Raw genomic sequence first — 23,259 nt, forward strand, 5'->3', positions numbered from 1 at the left:
CCTTAAAATACAAAAAAAGCACACAGTCTATGATACCAACAATGAAAGTATACAATAAATATTACCACTCCATTTAGTGGTGATGGTAATGGGTGGTACACCTGATGGTACTCAGGGGCTATACTCAGGAGTGAGCCCTGGAGGTGCTCATATTTGGTGGAACCATATGTGGTGCCAGGAAGCTGAATCAGGGTTGTGACTACTGCAGCCACATACAAGGTAAGTACTCCTGTACTATCTCGCCAGCCCATTCCATTTCCTTCCAATAAAATGGAAGACAAACCTTTAGATGAAATTTGTTTAAATTTGTAGCAGAAGTTACTGGAAGCACGTCTAGGTAAGATAAACGTTTGGTAGGAGGGACCTTAAGACTGAGGATACCAAGAGTTCTCTAAATTTAGACTTATCACGGAGGAATATGAGTAGTTTCAATGGATAACTGACTTTTGTCTTGATTTTAAGTGTGAAAAGTGACTCAAGAAGGAAATCTAAAGTAAAAAAGAATCATGCTGGAGACAGGAATGATAAGATATTGGGTAGGGCACTCGCCTGGCACAGGCTGACCCCATTCTGATCCCTGGCATTCCGTATGATCCCCTGAGCACTGCCAAGAGTAATTTCTAAGCACAGAGCCGGAAGTAACCCCTGAGCATAGCCAAGTGTGGCCCAGAAACAAGCAAATGAAACAATAGGATTGGTGGTTACACTCAAACATTACATTAAACTTAGTGTAGCATACTACAAAAGTAATACCACTGAAATATGCAGGTGTGTTTTATAGCTAATTTAAAGGGACAATAAGAAATTACAATGATAGAATTAAAGATATTCCAATTTCTTGCCTTTATTTTTATAGGTCCTCAGAGGCCCACCAGGGTAACCCCAGTGATGTGTGAGAGCCACCACAGCTACACACAGCGGTGCCGGGGGATCAAAGTGACTTCACACAAGCTAAGCATGTGTTTTTTATCACTTGAGAAAATTCTTTAATCCTCTTTTTCTTTTTTGGTTTCAGTTTTTGTTGTGGTAACAGTGATTTACAAAACAGTAAATGTTATGTTTTCGAAGTACAACATTACCACTCCATGCCCAACAAAGTGCAATATTCCTCTAATTAAAAACACCACCAAAGTTTCAATATCCTTCTAATTAAATATGTATGTATATTGTCATGAAGAAATGTTGCTAACAACTGCACTACCTGTAGTATAGAGCTGACTACTGAATTTGGGGATTTGGTTCACCTATTTATATGTTAAAGTGAATGAAAAATTGCTTTCTGAGGGAAATACTGGCCATACTTGTTTACTTTGAGGTAGACATTTGTTTTTAGTTTATATGAAAGTATGTTATTCTACTCTCCTCCTGATAGTACCCCATGTGTATAAATTCACAAGTGTTAAAAAGTATGACCTCAATATCTTTGCCATCAAACTTTTATCACAAACTTAGCTGTGAGAAGAATGCTCAATTTACTTTAAAAACGTGAAGAACAGTATGTCTAGTCCTGTAAGTGTGTAATGCCTCCAGGACCGAAGCAGAGTTCAGAAAGGCATGTGATGGGGCTGTAGAGATAACGCAGTAGGAAGGTGCTTGCTCTGCATGTGACCCTTCCAGGTTTCAATCCCCGGCATCTCATATGGTCCTGCCAGGAGTGACTCCAGAGTGCAGAGCCAGAAGTAACCCCAGAGAACCGTCAGGTATGTCCCCCAAACCAAAACAAAACTACACACAAGCACACACAAAGGACTTAAAAGACAAAAATAGAAATAGAAGGTGCAAAATTCTGAATGAAAGAGTCAAATTTTAAGAAATACTGGATCGCCAAACAAAAACTGGACTGCCAAACAAAACACTTCTGAGAACGAAGTAAGGGCCATAACTTTTTAAGCACCACTTTTGTTTTGGGGCAACACCTGTTGGTGCTCAGGGATCGCTCTGAGCACCCCAGAGAAACGTGGGATATGGGGGGATCGAAGCCTGGGTCAACTACTTGTAAGGCAAGCACACTGCGTGCTGTACTATCTCTCTGTCCTGTAACTGCCATTTTTGAATTGAGAAAACCATCCAAATATTGAAAAAGTATATTTATCTCAAGTTACCTTTACTGATTTATTAACTTGCAGAATCGACAAATCTTGTGAAAAAATGATTAAATTATTGGTAAGACATGGCAGTCACTCATAATATCTTCATTAATAAAACATAAGATGTACCTTAGCACCAGTAAAATTACAACCCCTGTACAAATGGCAAATGATACTGCTTTTATTTAAAATGTTAACTAAAATTTAGTTAACCTGCTTGTATTATATGTATACTGATTATTATTATAATTGTCTGTCCCTTATATTCTGGCTACTAATAAGCTGTGAAATTTAAACAAACTTTAAGTAATGTTTCAATATTAAATCTGCCATATGCTTTGGTCTACTATTTTAATATCAATATATTACATGATTAAATACAAGGCAGTAAGTAATATATAAGTTAAAATGAGTCGAGATTGTATCTTATATCTGATAAATACATGATTAATAATCAAGCCTTTTCAACTTCTGTAAAAAAAAGAACATTCTGAATTTGCTTATTATTCTTAAAGAATTTGAGGATATTAATATTACAGAAACTTTTTATAACTTCAATATTATCAATAAAATTTTAAACTACTTTAGAACTTTAAAAGGTAGGAATTATTTCTAATATAACCCACAGTTGGGAGCACAAAAGTAAAATATTTATGACAATGTCGTTAAAGCTGTTATTTTCTAAAGTATTCTAAAAAACTAAAAATTCTGTGGCTTGATAAACTTAATATTGAGGATTAACCACTTATAAAAACTTTAATGAGTTTTTATAGAGTATTTATGAAAGATGAGAAAAATATTAGGCCACCTATGACTTATTTTAATGGTTCAAATCCTTAACACTCTGATAAACTCTCAGGCCTGAAATAAAGAGTGTCAAGAAGAGAACTAAGAATACTGAAGTTAGTCACATTTCAATTTAAAGAGATTTATATCTAAATTTATATTTTTAATTTAAAATTAAATTTTAATTTCTTTAAAATTTTGATTAAAATTTAGTTAACCTATTTTTAAGTATCATTCAAGAAATTAATATTATATTTAAGAACAGTACATTTTCAAATGAAGTAAAATTATGACAAGTTAGAACCGAATTATCAAGTAAGGGTAGTGGGAAAAAATCGTTTATATAGTACTGTTTATTTCTACAATGATTTCTGGTAAAGTTTCCAGAATTCAGTTGTTTTAAGTGCAATATTATTTTATAACTTGTTTTAGAACTTATTTCTTTGAAAGCTAAAGAAATCTTAAATAAATCTTAAGAGTGCTGAAAAATTTTAATACATGCAGTGATGAAGAAAAAACCAACATGCATATATTTTTCCCAGAATAAATTCAAACTAAAAAGGAGGTAAAATAAAAAAAACTAGGGCTAATTCTTCAAAACATTTAAATATGAAAACTAAATGCTCTTTCGGGACAGAAATTTGAGCAAGTTTCAGGTTCAAAAATTGTCAAAAACGGATGGGCTCTATAGGTAATAGATATAAATCACAAACAAAGGAAAAATCTTTACAAACATGTAGTGCGGAAAGAGCAGTGAGACAACCACTAAACTTTCCCAGTACTGGCATGGGGAAAAAAAATTGTTTTTAATCAGACATCATTTTCAGACAGAAAGTGACGATGCGTGGTATGCAAATAAAAGACTAAAAACATTTCTGCATGACACATTAAAGCAAAATAGAAATGACATACTTACCAGTTCCTCCACAGAGGGGACAGACTTAAGATATAAGAAAGAAGTTTTACAATTAGAAAAACATCATGAATAAACATTAGCTAGTGGCATAATCAATGTAAGAAAAATGCTCAAATCAATGCAAGGAAAAAAACACTAAAGTACATTTGCAAATCCATAACAAAAAGTAACTATTAGAATAAAAGAAATTTATCAAAAGAAGTTCATCATTTCTGATCACTGTTTGTCCACTACAGAACCTTGTTTTAAATCTAATGTTAAAACTTAAGGTTTTGTTCCTACTAAAAATGTATAATGTCTCTCAATGTTAATGTCAAAAACTCCTAGAAACAGTTACAAATTACTTATTTGGTTAAATAGAACTGAAATTAACAAAATTTTAAATTTAAAAGGACATCACAAGAATACATTCATTTGAATAAATCCCAATATTTATATTAGCAACTAATTAAATGTAATTAATGGACAACAAGTAAAACTATAAATTATATTACTCTTATCATTATCACCAATGTTAACATGCTCATTTTCTGCTTCTCCCTAAGCTATCTTAATACTACTTTGCACCTCTACAGTTAACAAAGTACCTAGCACATAGTACATAATACATATGAGGTTAAACTAAAATGAGACTTACTGAGATTAAACAAAAAAAAACTGACAAGCAGTTAGAGATTGCCAATGAGATGGCTAGATTGGTAAAACGCTGAGGAGGATTTCATAAAGTAACTATAACTGGGAAACAACTTTTTGCCTTTCCTTGGGATCTTCCTTCTTCCTGCAGAAACTGTAGAAACGATATGCTAAAAATGGCAAGCCACAATAACAAAAAGAACCTGAATCATTGATATCTGTGGGTGATCATATCATTTCTGAACGGTTTGTGAAACAATCGTTCATACTAACCAAAATACTCAGTGTTACTCAGAACTTGTTATAAGCAGCTGTATTAATCCCAATGTAATACAGCAATGAATTCTTTTTGTGTTATGATCACAAAAATTTTTTTCAATATGTTTATACGAATGGGCTGGAGCAATAGCACAGCAGTAGGGTGTTTGCCTTGCACGCAGCCAGCCGGCTGAGCCGGGTTCGATTCCTCCGCCTCTCTCGGAGAGCCCGGCAAGCTACCGAGTATCTCGCCCACGTGGCAAAGCCTGGCAAGTTACCCATGACATATTCAATATGCCAAACACAGGAACAACAAATCTCAAGATGGAGACGTTATTGGGCCCACTTGAGCAAATCGATGAACAACGCGAGGACCGTGACCGTGATTTATATGAATACTCCTTTTGGTTTGTTTCGATACTCTTAAACGGGAAAAAGATCGCATTTGAAGTGACAGCCATGTATATTATCACAGATCACTTCTACCAAGTAAGACTGTTGATGATAATGCTCTTAACATTTCCTACATTTCTTGCTTTTTAAGGGGGTGAAGAAGAATTATTGGGTGACACCTGGTTTGTGCACAGGAAACACTCCTGGCAATGCTCAGGGTCTTGAGTGGTACAAGGGAACAAACTTGGTTGGCCAAATACAAGGCAAGTGTCCTACCTGCTGCTAAACTATCTCTCTGTTCATTTTTCTTTAAATCTCCCACAATACACATTCTTTTGTAATTAAAAAGCGTCATTAAAAATCGTTTTCTGCATATTCAAAAAACACATGTAGTAAATTACTTACCAGTTTTGCCTTAATGGCACCAGAGTCAACACTTTGACCAGTTTTGGCATGAAGCTGAAGCTGAATAGAGTGCAACTGTAAAAGCTGATCATGTACTTCTTTCTCCAGTACAACTTTCTCTGCTTGGGTTTCTGTAAGTTCTGATTTCAGATCCACTAATTGTGCCTTATGAAACAAACAAACAAAAAGGTTAGGCATAATTTTCATTATTTTGACTCTAATAATTACTATTTTAAAATGACTAAAGACTATCCTTGAAATGAATCAATGAGAGAGACCCATTATTTGACTGAGAATCAAGGTACAAGTAAGATTCCTGAGTGGCAAGAGAACTTTGCCTTTTAATAGTACTCTCTTATAATAGTTGCTACTCCACTTTGCTTATTTTAAGAAGTCTTTTTCTGTTTTCCCCTGTTGTACCAAGTTTATGAAAACACACAGGTTATGGAACAGTTCATTTTCCCACAGAAATAATGTGCTATAGCAGTACACTAGCATTAATAGTATATCAGAGAAGAGAGCAACAAGTGGTGTTCTGTATTCACCCCACAATATGCTAGCCCCAAACAGCCTAATCACTATCTAGTATAGTTATTTTAGGTGCTAAAGTATGAGCTACTAGGGCTACAGTGGGCCTAAAGATAACAGTTAATTGTAGTATACAATACAGTAAACTACAGTTAACTATTACAGTATAGCAGAACTTGTCATCACAACCACTTACCCATTCAATTTGAAGTTTTTCATTTTTCACAAGTGACACACTGTTTTACAGTTTTGCAAAGAATATATCCCTTGTTTGTGTTTGGTCTTCCCAACTAGCCTGCAAAGTTCAAGGCAAGGCCTTAGTTTTTTTTTTTTTATTAAATACTATTCAATTAAAAAGAATTTTATCAAGCATTTAGAAGCCCAGAACTTGGCCAACAAAAAGAAAAATCGGGGGGGGGGGGGGGGCTTTTATTTGTAGATTTTTCTAAAACATTTTTTTTTAAATTAGTGAATCAGGCCCCCCATGAGTGGCTCTCCGGCAGGGCCATGGCACCAGAGGCACACAGACCTAATCCAAAGCCCATCAGCTTGTGGAAGAAAAGTGAATGGACTATGCGTTAAACTATGGTGCCATGACCTGCCCCCCCCCCCCCCACCGCCTGGGAGGGAAAGGGTGTCTGTCTCTTCCGCCTCCCCCGCCCCCCCCCCCAACACCACCACCTGCAGCATGGTGGCTGCCGCCTCAGAGCTTATTGGAAAGTCGGGTATGAGCCTGTGGTGACAACTGCAGTCTCATGGGATGGGGGACGGAAACGGCTCGTCCTTCACGCCCTACCGAGGCCACGAATTGGCCCCCACGAGCAGCTCTCCGGCATGCCCATGGCACCAGACACACAGAAACCAATCTCATAATTATCTGGCTCTTGGCAGAAATCCCTCCAGACTTAAAATTAGCAAAATATCAGAAATCCAAAATCATATGGTTTTCATAACCAGCAATAGAAAACAAATTATTTCACAATGCCCTTTCAGCAGTTCTGATTGTTGGGGGGAAATTCCAAACAATAATGGTGCATCTTTTGTCAAAATAATGAATGTAATCAAAGTACAGAGAGAGTTAAGTAGAAATCATCTGCCTCACAGGCACTGGGAGGTGTGTGTGTGTGGGGGGGCATATTGGGGTTCTTGGTGGTGAAAAATAATTACTGGTGAAGGGAAGAGTGTTCGATCATTGTATGACTGAGACTTAAACCTGAAAGCTTTGTAACTTTTCTCACAGTGATTCAATAAATAAACTAAAATAAATAAATAAATCAGTGAATCATCTAATAGCTTTTTTAAAACTTTTTATTTCCTTCGACCCTCCACCTTCCCTTCAGTTCTGTGGTTGCTGGTTCTTGTTGCTGTCACAAAGACCTGATTTTGCATAAATAACTGGCTTTGAAGCTTACACATTTTAGCACTGGCATAAGACAAGGATCACATTTTTTAGCTGAAGTCAGCAAGTCATCATTGAGGTGATCACAAGGGATCACCGCAGTGCTCACACACTTCCCCACCAGTGGTCACAGTTCCTGGTGGTGACACATATCTGTTTTAGCTGTGTGCTTATGGGGGTGGGGGGGCATACCCCCTTTTTTGTGCTTACCTACATGTAGCTATGGAGAGACAGAAATCATTTACTATGCCAAGGACCACAGACAGTAGAGTTGCCAGAATCATGCTCAGCACATGTGGGACACTAGGGGTTTGAATTCTTCACCATACATTTGCAAGGCAAGCACTCTATGACCCTGCATTCTTCCTTCAGGTCCCAGAAAACAAAACTTTTAATATTATAAATATTTATGCTGTTGAGACGCTTTTCGGGGCTGGAGCGATAGCACAGCAGGGGAGGGCATTTGCCTTGCACGCAGCCGACCCAGGTTCGATTCCCAGCATCCCATATGATCCCCTGAGCATCGCCAGGGGTAATTCTTGAGCAGAGCCAGAAGTAACCCCTGAGCACTGCCGGGTGTGACCCCAAAAAATACTGGAAGTTAGATGCATTTTGAATTGGTCCACACTCAAGGTATTTAAAGTGAAAATTAAAAAACGTTAAATAGGCAGAACAAGTTTGGAAGGGCTTTTGATAAAAAACAGCCACAACTAAGAACAAAATAGAAACCATACAGCAGTCTAGACATAGAAAAAGACTAGTGTAAAGAGAATAGATATAGTTTAGGAAAATTCTGAAATAAAAGGATTAGATTATACCTCTATATCACAAGCCTATATATCAATAAATACCTAGTTCACAACATTTCAGATTAGATTTATGCCACCAATAATTCAAATATTTCAACTTTAAACAACCGTAAAATCACTAATAAAAACAGTAATTACTTGAATAGTAACAGGATAGGGGCCAGAGATAGTACAGGTGCTCGCCTCACAACCTATTGACACAAAACTGATTCCCAGCACCACAATTCATCTCCCAAGCTCCACCCGGGATCACTCTTCAGCAGAACCAGGAATACCCCCTGAGCATCATCAAGTGAGTCCCCTCCTCGCCTCCAACAGGTATAAAATGGTAGCTTATTTAGACACAGGGAGAAAGAGCTGAAGTTTAAATTTTAGACATGTTGGTTTTTACATGAGTCATGATATAATTAACCAGAACTACCTTGTAGAATGTTCGTAATAAAAAGTATAAGCGATAAATTAGGTAAAAGAGCAGAGATGTAGATTAGCATCTGAAGACTGAGAGGAAAAACAGTTGGCCAACGTGACTATCACTAAGGTTTTTTTTTTCAATTGTGCCCATGTTACTGAAAAAATAAGCTGCATAATGTGGTGAAATAGGGCAACTTGTCTTTTGCTGCACATGAAACACAATTCTGTTGAATGTCTGTTGAGACAGACACTAGTTTACTAGGTTACAGAGAATATGCTAAATCCCAACAGAAAATGACACATCATTTCCCAAGTGACTTCCACAAATGACATGCCTACCACATATAAAAATCCTGAGAGCTGTATACCCTGGCCGTTACTTGGCATTATCACTCTAATTTTAGTCACTCTGGTTGTAACGTAATGAATTTCTGTTGTGATTTGATAAAAGCGTCTTGATTATTAATAAGGCTGATTACCTTTCATATATGTATTAACCAGAGTATAGCTGGAGCAACAGCACAGCAAGTAGGGAGTTTGCCTTGCACGCAGCTGATCTAGTAGATTTCTCAGAAAGGTCACATGCTATTCCATAATTTCTGGAGTAGAGACCCCAGTGAATTACTGAGGTCTTATATAATAATAATTATATATTATTATTATATAATAATTCTGTATGTAATTTAAAGCATCAAACTATTTTTCCACAGTAACTGAATCATTAACATTACCATTATTATAGGAGTGTTTATTGATGGTAAACGTAATTATATGTAATCTTTTATTTTTGCTTCATGCTTCTTCAGAGCATCTAATGTAGCACTAGTTACTGTTACAATATTTTTAATCTGTACTTTTCTCACAAATCTTTTTTCTCTCTTTTTTATTACTTTTTATTTTTTTGCTTTTTGTGGGGGAGAAGGGTCACACCCAGGGATGCTCAGGGGTTGCTCCTGGCTCTGCACTCAGGAACAGCCCCTGGAGGTGCTTGGGGGACCATACGGGATGCTGGAAATCGAACCTGGGTCAGCTGCGTCCAAGGTAAACCCCACTCCAGCTCCAAACCTTTTTTCTCTTATAAATTCTTTTTTCTTGTTCTACTTACTCTATTACCAATTTAATAACACAGATTTCATACTTCTTAGATTCCATTCTGAAACGAGTTTTCCCTGTTTACTCCAATGTCCAAGTAACTTCTATTATTCAATTATTTGAGTTTTTCTACTTACGAATTACACTGTTTACTTATAGTTAAATATTATTCCTTTCCCTTAGCTTATTAAGTTCCCAGTTTTTCTCTGCTTTATGATTATATTTTTCTCATATAACTTCATTATGTATATTGTTATATCATTCTATTAATGTTCACCTATATTCATTACAGCATATCTTTATGGATCTTTATGGGACTTAAATCCTTTCCTATGTTTTTTTTTTTAATTTTAGTCACCACGGTTTCCAATGCTGTTAATGATAGGGTTTCACATATAACACATTCCAGCACCACACCCTCCACCACAATGTCCAATTCCCTCCACTGCTGTCTCACCCCTCCTGCCCCATCCTATTCCTCCTTCTATCGCCTGTGGTACGCTTACTACTTAAGACCAGTTCAGTTTTTGTTTTCTGTGGGCATTTGTCATGCCCCTACTTTGATTCTTTATATCCCATGTATGAGAGAGCTCACTCTGTATCTGCACCCCTCCTCCTGACCACCTTCACGCAGCATGATACTCTCCAGATCCTCCTCGCATCAGAAGCAAACCGCATTATTTCATTTTTTCCTATATCCAAGCAGCATTCCATATTTTTCTGTTTCTGTCTCCTTTTCTATTTCCGGCAAACAGGTGCTGCCCTACTTAAGAATTGTCTGTGTGGTTTCTACTGCCCCAACCCACCCATATTCTGAGGTTTTGTTTTGTTTTGGGGTCACACCCAGTAGTGCTGGGAATAATTCTCAGCTCTGGGTCCTGGGTTTGCTCCCCACAGTATCGGAGACTGAAACAGAGGCTGAACCTGGCCTCCCACAAGAAGGACATGCATTCATTTCCAGTGAGCTATCCCTTTAGCCTGCCTTACTTAGTTTTGCCAATAAGGCTACCACTGACTTTTCCCAATTTTTCTGAGTTCAGTCTGTTTTGGGAAAAGATGTTTTTAACTTTAAACAGCATTTATGGATAACTTTATCAGCCCAGAAATGTTCTGATCACATTTTATTACAATAGAAAAGTTGTGATAGTCAAGACTAGTTCTACCTAATTTAAATATAAGTCACATATTAAAATTTTCTAGTATCTACGTTACAGAAATGCAAACAGATACTTTTGTAATTCTACTTAACCAAACATATGTAAATAGTACCACAAAGATAGTGGGTAAAAGGCACTTGCCTTGCATGCGACTGGCCCAGTTCAATCCTCAAGTGTGCCATAGAGCCAGAAGCGATTCTTGAGAGCACAGAGCCAGGAGAACGTCCTGGGCACCACCAGGCATGGCCCAAGCCACTTCTTATATCTATCTATCTATCTATCTATCTAGAGGTGTGTGTGTATATATATATATATACACACACAGACACACAGACTGATAGGTAGCTAGTATACTGAATAAAGATCTGTATCTTTTCTTATAAATTTTAAGCAGTAAAATATTCATTAAGACTACTAACAGGGCTACAGACATAGTACAGCAGGTAAAGAGCCTGCCTTCCATGCAGTTAATCCAAATTCAATGCCTGGCACCCCATATGGTCCCCAAGCTGCCCAGGGTAAGCCCCCAGCACAGCCAGGTATGGCCCCAAAACAAAAAAAAAAAAGATTAACTACTAAAAAAATTACTACTAGTAGGTGACTCTAATGTTTAAATATAATTGTATAACTTTTTGTGTTAAGTGTTGGATAACAAAAGATTAAGTAAACAAAGCTTCATTTCCATTGTTTTCTAGAAGAGTATGCAAGATTTTATGCATTTCCAGAAATAATCTTAACTCAATAAATTTAGGTAGAGAAACTGACATATATGATTAAAAAAGTGTTTTACAGATTTTTTTCACCCCTTTATCCAATTCAACAGGAAAAAAAATCAAAACATTTGAATTCATCTATTACTAGACAAGGTTCTATATACTTATAACTGAACAAAAAGCAGGACTGCCAGGCTCAAAGATCATGATCAACGCATACTGAACAATGACAATGTGAACTCATAAGCCTTGGTTGTAAGGCTGCACGGATGGCATTCTAAGTCACTATACTATTCCTCTGAATCCTGGTTGGTTTGGTTTTTTGTGGAGTCAAGGAATCAAACCCAGGGCTTCACAGATCCCAAAGTGCTCTACCACAGAACTATATCCATAACCTAGTCTTGATTTTTAAAAAGAATGAAAGATAAAAATATCTGAATGAACAATGCCCCGTTTTTGAGCAATAGCAGTTTATGCTAACATGTCTAAAAGTAGTTCACAAGTCATTATCTATAACAGCCCTCGACTCCTTTTCCCTTTTATTGACTTTGATTTTTTACTTGTCTTAATTGTAATATTGTTCAATAGAGTCCTCCATCACTTATTATAAACTGGAAATAAATCTAAATATTTAATTAGGTGCTGGAGCAATAGCACAGCTAGTAGGGCATTTGCCTTGCACGCAGCTGACCCGGGTTTGATTCCCAGCATCCCATATGGTCCCCTGAGCATCGTCAGGAGTGATTCCTGGGTGCAAAGCCAGGAGTAACCCCTGAGCATTGCTGGGTGTGACCCAAAAAGCAAAAATAAATAAATAAATAAATAAATAAATAAAACAATGTCCTCTTAAAATAAATATTTAATTAAATTCACTGAAATCCTATGTGTTAAAAAATAAATAAATAAAAGCTTCATCAACATGTATATACTGTCTAGTTGTCTCACTACCATTTATTTTCCAAACTGAAAATTAGAGGATATTAAAAACTGAGTAAAGCTTCTGCACTGTTAGTCATTAATTTGGCAAACCATTATTCACATCAAGAATAACCATTTTAATATAAAATAACATACTACAGACTGACACCCCAGTGACAATAGACACAAGGGCGAGGAATATTGCTCCATAGTTGGAAGCCTGCCTCATGAGTTGGGGGAGAAAGCAGCTAGAATAGAGAAGGGAGGAATCGTTCAAGATGGGAGATATGTGCTGAAAGTAGATAAAGGAACAAATATTATAGCCTCTCAGTATCGATATTGCAAATCATAATGCCCAAAAGTAGAGGAAGAGTATGGGGGAAAACTGTCTGCCTTAGAGACAGGGGGAGGGCTGGGAGCGAGAGGCAGGGAGGGGCACTGGGGACATTGGTGGTGGAAAATGTGGACTGGTGGAAGGATGGGTGTTCGATCATTGTATTTCAGTCATACAATGAAACTCAAACATGAAAGCTTTGTAACTGTATCTCACGGTGATTCAATAAAAAAATAAAATAAAATAAAAACTAGAGAGATATTTGCCCACTTGAGCAAATCAATGAACAACACTGACAGTGAGAGAGATAGCCTGTGACTTTTAAACATAGCATATTATAAACATGGACTCTTCATTACTTGAGGTAAGTTCCAAAGAGGTTGTTCTTTAAAAAAGAAATACCAGAATTCTTTATTGAGGCAACATGATTTATAAAAGTATAAATATGCTTAAGTTTCAGGGTACACTGTTACTACATTACAGTTATTGTCAATCTCTCCACCTTCATGGTAGGACCTTCTCATGCACTCCTTTCTCCCCTTTCCCCTTTGGTAACCTCAGTTCTCACGCCAGAATTTTAAAAAGAGAGGGAGAAGATGCCAAATCCAAAAATCCAATTACATACATTTGGAACAAATGTTTGAAATTTAGTAGTATTAACTTGTTCTTCCCTTATCTACAAGAGAAGCATTCCTGTTGCTAAGAAAGTTAGTCACTGGTAAATTTTACAACAAGATTAAAAATTTTCATATTTTAATGACTATACCTTGCAAATATCACAGAATTTTAGAATGCAAAGAGATCTTAGAGAACATTAAGACTATAATTATGCCACTAGTATTTAGAAAATAAAAAAACAAGACATATCAAGGCCGTATTTCTTTCTAGTGTTATCTTACTGATAAAGAAACAAAACAGCACTCAGCTCAATTCTTTCAACGAGAGAGGCCCTGCATGTGTTATACTAGCAGACACAGGAAAAAATGTGTTCTATACTACACCATGTATGTTTAACTTACTAACAATATTTACAGACACCAAAGCAAGCATTTATACGCCTGCCATATGGCATGTACATCACATACATTATCTCTAATTCTTATCATTCTCTCCATATTTTAGTTAAGGAAACTTTAAAAAAGGAGTTTAAGGGGCTGGAGAGATAGCACAGCAGGTAGGGCGTTTGCCTTGCACGCGTCCGACCCGGGTTCGATTCCCAGCATCCCATATGGTCCCCTGAGTGCAGAGCCAGGAGTAACCCCTGTGCATCGCCAGGTGTGACCCAAAAAGAAAAAAAAAGGAGTTTAAGCAATATCCCCTAAGATCACACAGCTAAATAGTTAACACTCAAAAACCTCTTGACCATAAAATAAATAGCACTGTAGCACTGTCTTCCAGTTGTTCATCGATTTGCTTGAGCAGGCACCAGTAACATCTCACAACAAATTGAGACTTGTCGTTACTGTTTTTGGCATATTGAATATGTCACAGGTAGCTTGCCAGGTTTTGCCCTGAAGGCGAGATACTCTCGGCTGCTTGCCGGGCTCTCCCAGAGGGACGGAGAAATCGAACTCGGGTCGGCCACAGGCAAGGCAAATGCCCTACCCACTGTGCTATCGCTCCAGCCCTCTAAAAGGCTGTTTACAGTCTTCACAACCTATAGGCTGGGAGCTGGGTGGCAGAGAACTTGCTTTCCTTTATGAGCCCCTGGATCCGATGCCAGACAATGGCAAACTAAGTAAAGAAAGCCTTCACACTACCATAAAAAAAATAATTAAGAAAAAATCTGGAGCTATTTCACCTCACTGTCTTACTGCAGCCACAACCCAACTAGTATAAAGTAAAAGCTGGGGCCGGAGAGAAAGAGTACAGTGAGCAAAGCACTTACCTTGCACATGGAAAACCCAGGTTTAATCCCCAGCACCCCGTAAGATGCCCTAAACCTGCCAGGAGTGATCTCTCTGAGTGCAGAGCCAGAACACGCTCTAAGCAACATCAGATGTGCCCCTCAAGTCCCTGAAAAGAGTGAGACCTGTTAGCAAAAACAGCTAATTTTCATGACATCCCCTCAAAAGTTGTTTAAGGCTTAATAAAAAATATTAAAGGTAGTTGGGACACATTCTTTTCACGTCACATTTGATCTTAAAGATTCATTTACAGAAGAAATGCAAGACAACTTGGTTCAGGGATAAGCAGCACAAATGAGAGAACTCCTGCTTACACATTTGGGTTCACCAAGTTTCAGTCCCAGTGCCATATGATATTTACATTTACAATCTCTCATGCCAGATAACCACAGCAAAAGGAGGGTGGGGGAGGGATGAATAGATATCTATTTTATGTGTTAAAAAGAAAAAGGGGACCTAAAAGGAACTTATCAAGACACTTTTTCCCTGAAAAGAATTAAGGACAAAATTTCATTCTAAAAAGTCTCTGAACTATCAAATCTGAGATTTTTCTAGGCAGTTATTCAAGACGTGGTCCCTGTATCACAACTATCAGCTGAAATCGAATTGGGAGGCAGATGAAAATTAAGAGCATACTGTGCAAAACAGGAATGAAAAAGAAAAATAGTTTACCTAAATAACGTCATAGAATCATTATTTATGTTTAATAAACTATTCTATTATTCTATTTTTATTCTATTCCTACCTTACACCCTCTCAAAACAACAAAATTTTCCCTTCAAGAACATTCCTTCCTAATGTAATTCTCCTTTTTCCTTTGTTTTCCAGCAGTGCTCAGGGCTTACTTATGACTCTGTGCTCAGGGAACTATAATAAAATCTTTAGGGGATGGAGCGATAGCACAGCAGGTAGGGCATTTGCCTTGCACGCAGCCGACCCAGGTTTGATTCACAGCATCCCATATAGTCTCCCGAGCACCACCAGGAGTAATTCCTGAGCCAGTAACCCCTGTGCCTCGCCGGGTATGAACCAAAAAGCAAAAATAAATAAATAAATTAAATTAAATCCTTAACTATGGGTTTTACTGTGGCAACAAAATCAAAGTAACCTTTTAATTCTGTTTCCTATCACTCCACTTTGTCTAGATCTTAATCATCTGTCAATATTATCTAAAGATACACAACCGTTGCACTTTCCTAAATTTTAGCTCATTTTGATATCATAAACTGTCTTATAAATTAAAATGCCAATTATTCTACCTTAAGCTCCCTTTGAAAACTTACATGGTGGGGTAATAAAAAATTAAGACAAGAAATTAGTGATCACTAAATTGTACAGCAAAGGATTTTCACCCAGCTCATTAGTTTCACCATGCTTGCTAATCTTGGAGTAAAATTCATAGAAATTCCAAGCTAAGAACCTAAAATTATCTCACAAAGTCTTTATTTTAAGCAAGAAGAAACTGAAGCCCCAAATTTTTTGCACATTGATGCCAACACTGCAATTTGTGTTAATTAAGTCACATTCAGTATGATCCACTCGTGGTATGCAGTGTTAATGTGTTAAGGATCAAAAGGCAAAAAAAATTAAATGCAAAAAGATACAAATCACAGATGGCAAGATATCACTATAAAAGTATATTCAAATATGTTGGAGAATTAAAACTGTACTGAGTTCCTTATTATTAGAATCTTTAACTATTATATAGTTCTCCTTGTTTCATTAAAAAAGCAAATGTCAGTGAACTAAAGGGATAGTAGAGTGGGTAGGGTGCTTGCCATTAATACAGGCAGCTGAACCCTGGTTTGATCCCCAGCGTCACACAGAGTTCCCCCATGCCTGTGGGAGATATCCCTGAGCACAGAGTCAGGAGGACACTTTGAAAACAACCAGATGTAACTGAAAGCCAAAAGCAAAAGCAAAAACCAGTATCCCCACTCTATCTGTTAAGTTCCCCATCCCCACCCCATACCATTGGAACTAACTTTTAAAAGAATATTAGCAGAGATTCTTAGACCTAGATGCTAAATAAGTGACATCAAAAGCAGAAATAGTTTTTACTGGGCTTTTTCTCCTATGACACCGTTAATGGGATAATGAAATAAATAAGAAAACACACTTGATTTATTCTTTCTTTCCTGCTCCTACAAAATAAAATAAACTCATTTTTTGATTTTGGGTGACATCCAGCATTGCTCAGCACTTACTCCTGGCTTTGCACTAATGGATCACTCCTGGTGGGGCTGCAGGGACCATTTGGAGTATTGGAGATCAAACCTGGTCAGCAGCATGTAAGGCAGTCAACCATCATTCGCTGTACTATATCCTTCCAGCCCTCCAAGAGAACACATTCTCAGAGATAATTTGATTTATTCTATTCCTTTTCTAAAGAACATTCTGTTTTCTCTTTTTCCCCCTCTACCTGAGAACCACTGCTCCTACTATCTAAAACTTAAAGAAAATCATGGAATCTTTACTCCTCCCCCAGATCCTACCCTAACAAAGGTAGGATTGGCCCAAAATTCCCTTCCCACTGTTCTTGGCCAATAGGGGCCATGGTTCAAGGCAAGGGCCTAAAGACTGTATAAAAGAAACTAAAAGTAGTTGGTGGGTTGGGAGTACATGGCTATCTTTCACGTGAACATCTCAATTACTATCTCAAAGATAATGTGGAAAATTTCAGGAAATTTACAAGTTCTAAGTCACTTACTTCAATAGTAAGAATACATTAGTTGCATTTTTTCACTGTGTTGATATCTGCACTAAAGGTGCAAAAGTGACGAGTAAAATTTAATATTTTTGTACAAAACAATGCAGTGGCATCAAATTATACTTCTCTACTGTAAAGTTTACAAATTTTTTCATTTATGAACATCCATGATGGCCCAAGCAAATAGCCCAACAGGTATAACATACCCTAGCATGTGTGATGCCCTGAGTTTGCTCTCTAGCACAAGTCCTCCCCCAAACCCCTCAGTAAAACTTGTGACACTTCCCATACCCCCAGTATCACTGGACTAGCCCCTTTAAAAAAAAAAAAAGATGCCTGGATGCTAGATGCTATTAATTTTTTTAGAAAAATATCAACCCTGAGCCAGAAAGATGGTACAAAGGTTAGGTATTTGCCTTGCAAGCAGCTGACCCCACTTTAATCCCCAGCACCACATATGGTACCTCAAATACTGCCAGAAATAACTCCTGAGCCAGGAACAAGCCCTGAGACTGCGAATGTGGCACCAAGAAAAATTCAAAAAGCAGAAATAAAAAGTTTCTACCCTTAGTACGCATCACTTTAATATTCTGTGTAACTAAAGAGTATTCACAAAATATTTCTACCAAATAGTAAGTTATGTTGTTTTAATAAAAACCACAAAAGTACTTGAGTTGTTAGGCTTATCATATTTAACAGAGCTCCATGAGTTTCAAAGGAAAGCATGTGGAGGCATGTACTAGGATCAGGTGGCTGAGAACCAGACCAAGGCTATAGATGGACAAAAGGCTAGGGAAAGGGGAAACAGTGCCCCAGGCTGGTTGGTAGGCAGTTTATTTCTGTGTTCCTGCATCTACACAAAAAGGACATTGCTAAATAAACCATGCAAAGGACATAAAGGAAAGAGAAAGACAATGTAGGATTATTAGTAATTGATGGAATTGGGTGTGCCTCAGGGGCACTGTTGTGGGAGTAACTCAATAAACCTAAGCTCCCTGCAGGAGAAGCAAGGACAACCCAAGTTATCCAACAGAGCACCAACTGTATCTAACAGAAGGACAAATTAAAATAAGTCAGATTACTACATGGCTGGAGCGATAGCATAGCGGTAGAGCGTTTGCCTTGCACGCAGCCAACATGGCCGACCCGAGTTCGATTCCTCCGCCCCTCTCGGAGAGCCCGGCAAGCTACCGAGAGTATTCGATATGCCAGACACAGTAACAACAAAGTCTCCAATGGAGACGTTACTGGGCCCGCTCGAGCAAATCGATGATCAACGGGAGGGCCTTTACTTGACTTCACTTTTACTACATGGCATACATGTTCTTGAGAATAAATGAAGTGAATCTGCTATTTCAAGGAGAACAACTGACCAAACTTACTGACAAAGGTAAAAATGTGCTTTCAAGTAGAAATTAGAATACTGAAAAATTCATCTGTCATTAAATGAGATTTATTTTTCATTCTATTGTTTTTGTGGGACTTCCAAGAAGTGCCCAGAGGTCAGACGGCCAATGATTCAGTGTAAGGGCCCAGAATCAGTGATGCTTGTGGCAGTGATTATGGGCGCTACCAAGACACCACCTGATGGTGCCTAGGGGCCAGGACTACTACACCTTGGCAGTATCTAGGTAGCCATGCAATCAATGCCAGGGATTGAACCTGGACTATAGGATATACAGGGTGGGCATTCCAGACCGTTAACTATCTCCTAGCACCATAACCACAAGCTTCCCAACATTGACAAACTTTTTCTGAAACTAGTGATATTGATAAATATGCCAATATTTGGAAGGGTTACAAAAACTCAGAACTAATAATTTTAGATTGATCGGCTAATGATATTAAAATTGTGCCTCAAACTCAGACCAATGCACCTTCATATCATTGTATGACAAGTCCATTAAAACAATTTCTGCCTCCATACTACTTAACTTTCAAGAAACAATGCAAAAAATAATATCCACAATAATCTAAAAATATTTCTTCCTTATTCAACTATTTACCTCTAAGGTCAAATCCTATTCTATAACTAAAAACCCTATCACAAATAACTCCAGAAGCAGATGCAAGAATACATCCAGGTAATCTGAAAACCTAAAAAGGTGCAAAACATTACCACTCTTCTAATTTTTTTTAAAAAGCTATTTTTCATTTCAAAAATATTTGTATTAATACAAAACCTTGTTTTCGATTTTGCTTTCATTTCAATATACACAGAAAAAAAAACACAAATTTTTAAAAGTTTTCGGGATATCTTAACTTTAAAGAATATAAAGTGTTCCTTAGATCAAAAAGTATGAGTAGTTAAAGTTTCTGAAAGAAGCTCCACATTCCTGAACCATATAGAAAAAAGAGAAAAGAATAACAATACATTATGTCAATTGGAGAGACGGCCTGCCACAAGGAGTTTGAATTTCATTTAAATTGTAATTGGGAAATTCTAAGCAGCACACATTTCAACATGAATCAACTTGAACTGGAGGGGTTTAAATAAAGATTCTAGCAGATAAATCTCTGACGCCTTTTTTCAGGGTTAAATTATTTGTTAACCTCAAAATGAAATTGCAAACAATGCAAAATGTTACACTTTCATTTGAATATTCAAAAACTCAGTTGCTCTATGAGCAAAGTGGAGGTGGAGTGAGGAGAATCAGCCTACCCAATATATTTCAATTGTCACAATGATGCCAAATTCAAACCCAGCGCCCTTATATAATATTTAGTTATTTTTAGCTAGTTTTAAATTTTCTTAAAATGAAATATCATAAAATAATAAACCTCAAGTTAAATCCCGTGAATTACATACCAAGGTAACAGATAAACTTGCACATCCAGTCCCTGAATGAGAAAGTAAGCACTGAGCTCATCACTGTGGACACAGCAAAATAAATAATCCCAGCTGTCATGAAAATGTTACTACAGAATAAGTCTTGGCAATCTTTGAAGATTCATAACAGAGCACTAGGAGGTTTTTTTTTCAATTACTCAAATGAGTATATTAAGTATAACCTATGTACTAGGATCTAGAGACTGTGCACTTCAAATTTTCTGTCTAGTAGAAAGAGATTAAATCTATTTCCAGTTATAAAGAAGAGTGTCATTAAGCCTATTCTGGAGCGTATGGAAATGCACCAATTCAAAAAAAAAAGTTTCTGAAAGTGAATACACCTAGAAGTGGAATGGAGATCAACAAATTAATATGAAGAGTGGGAAAGGGGAGGATCTGAAACATGAAAACCTCCAGCAGGTGAGAGGATATATACAGGTCAGAACGGCTGAGATCTAATGTATAAGCTCCAAATTTCCTGTTTTAAACAGGGACCAAGTGCCAATTCTGTAACTGACATATAAATCAACCTGATACCTATACTCAACTCAAATTGGTTTAGGAGTACTAAGTAGGTTAAAACAAAACCTCCTAGAAATCAAAATGGGTTCATCAGGAGAAATGCTACTCCCTTGGATCAGTTTTCACAAATATTTGACAGTTCAGATGATTTCACCTAAGTTATGGTCCACCAAAGAACACACCTTCTACCAACAAAGGTGCAGCAACGACTAATTACTGTTCAATATAACAAACCTAAGAGTCCAGTGAGTTCAAAATGTTAACACAAACTCTGCCTAGAGAAAATTCATCAAGAAGAGACATGAAGAAAAGCCTTCACAAAGATGGTGATGTAAGTGATGCCTTGAAAGAGTGGATTTTTGATACGACATACAAAGGGACAGAGAAGTCATGGTACAAAAAAAGCCTACGCCAAAGTAGAAATGCCATGAAAAGCAAGGCTTATTTTGAGATCCGCAAACAGATGAGTTTTACTGAGTCAAAACCAAATAAAAAAAAGGGTGATAAGAAAAGACTGGGCTCTATCTCCATACTGCAATTTGAATTTCAGCCAGTATAGAAACAGTGAAAGAATCGCAGTCTTTTTAGATGCCAATCATAAAAAGGGAATATTTGGGGGCCCAGAGAGAGTACAGGGGTAGGGCACTTGCCAGCATATGGCCAACCTAGGTTCAATCCCCAGCATTATATGAAGTTTCCTAAGCTCCTCTAGGGGTTATCCCTGAGCACAGAATCAGGACTATGCCCTGTGCACAACCAGGTGTGGCCCTAAAACAAAAAGACGATTTTCTAATTATTTTGGTAATGAAAGATTTGCAGAGTTAAGAAGCAACTCAGAGACTACCTTAAGAAACATACAAGAAGAATAAGGAAACAATTCTATACAATCTTCTAAACTCAACTCATAGTTATTTGACAAGACCTGCTTCTTCTCCTAGTTTCCTTACTTCAGCAAATGATCTGAGTATCCTAGCATTGTGAGAACAAATTACCCAAAACTTAGGAGCATAAAAGAACAGAAGTGTATTCTCCCACAATTCAGAATGCCAGTGGTATGGTATCAGGGTGTTGGGAGACACTGTGAAAGAAACTGTCCTATGCCTATTACCTACTACTTAGTGGCTGCCAAAATGCTATTCTTATCCCCTACCCCTTTAAAAAAAAATCATTTTGGGGGTGGGGTGGCACACGTGGCAGTGCTTAGTCCTGGTTCTGTGCTCAGGGATCACTCCTGGCAGGGCTCGGGAACCATATGTGGTGCTGCTAGGGATCAAATCTGGGTCAGTTGTGTGCAAGGCAAGTGCCCTACCCACTATACTGTCACTCTCTCTTGTTCTCTCTCACTCTTTGAAAAAAAATAAATAAATAAAACCCACAGTGGTGCTCTGTGCCTACTCCTGATTTAATGCTCAGGGGTTGTTCCCAGAGGTGCATAGGAACCCAAGAGGAGCCAGGGATCAAAACCGAGCCTCCTACATGCAAAATATGTTCTTGGTCCTTTAATCTATCTTTGTGGCTCTTCTTGGCATTTCTTGAAGACATCACTCCAATCCGCTTTCTTTCCTAAGTCTTTATAGGGCACACATTAGATTTAGGGCCTACTCACACCCATTACAATTTTATCACCATTCTTATATTAACTTGATATACAAAGACACTATTTCCAAGTAAAGTCACACTCCGAGTGAAAGTGAATTTCAAGGGCACACTAGTCAACCCACTACAGGTGTCAATCATGACTTCTGCTCTCATAACACAAACTAACTTCCTTTCACCTTTTCAAATGTAGTATGAACTTGCCCACTACAAGTGCCTTCCAATTCCTATTTTCTATTGAATGCCATAGAGTTCTATTTCTCTTAGCCTACTTAATTTAAGCTTTTTGTTTGTTTGGGTTTTTGGTTTTTTTTTTTTTTTTTGAGGCCTCCCAAGTGCTGCTCAGAAGGTCTGGGAGGATCCCCTGACAATTCTTGGCTACTGAACCAGTGACTCAATTCGAGGGCCTGAGCATAAAGTGCTATGGAGGCCCAGCGGTACTGGGAATTATCTGGGGTGATGCCAGCAGTGACTGGATGCTTCCAGAGTCAAAAACCTCACCGTGCTGGAGTGCCTCCAGGACTATAATAGCAATACCAAGCAACCCTGCAGTGCTAAGATAGAAGAGGGGCTCAGCTACATGCAAGGCAGGCATCTTAAGCTCTGTACCATCTCTCCAGCACTCAGCCTTTAACTTAACTAAAGAGTCACTTCTTCAAGGGAGCTTTTCTTAATCTCTCAGAACTGGCTCTCAACTCTCAATGCATCTTTCATAATATTGATCAAAGTTGCAATTTTACATTTCTATAATTTTACATTTCTATAATTATTCCATCAAATTTCCCAATGGATTCATAACATCAATTTCTGTTAGTTTTTGCTCTCCACTATCAATTCAAGTACTCAAAAGTCCAG

The 23,259-nt window shown here is 37.6% G+C and overlaps 1 protein-coding gene across 2 annotated transcripts in view; it reads right to left on the minus strand.

Moving 5' to 3' along the window:
* Nucleotides 1-23,259, minus strand: part of GOPC (golgi associated PDZ and coiled-coil motif containing) — a 42,381-nt gene that overhangs the window by 15,359 nt on the left and 3,763 nt on the right. The window contains exons 2-3 of one of the 2 annotated variants that reach the window (XM_056124994.1): nt 5,479-5,643; nt 3,790-3,813 (exon numbers count right to left, since the gene is read on the minus strand). In XM_056124994.1, coding sequence (XP_055980969.1) covers nt 3,790-3,813; nt 5,479-5,643 — 189 coding nt within the window. The remainder of the gene's footprint in view (nt 1-3,789; nt 3,814-5,478; nt 5,644-23,259) is intronic. The other variant, XM_056124995.1, reaches the window with a different exon arrangement.

Source organism: Sorex fumeus, unplaced genomic scaffold (assembly GCF_029834395.1).
Source record: "Sorex fumeus unplaced genomic scaffold, SorFum_2.1 ptg000054l, whole genome shotgun sequence".
NCBI lineage: Eukaryota > Metazoa > Chordata > Mammalia > Eulipotyphla > Soricidae > Sorex > Sorex fumeus.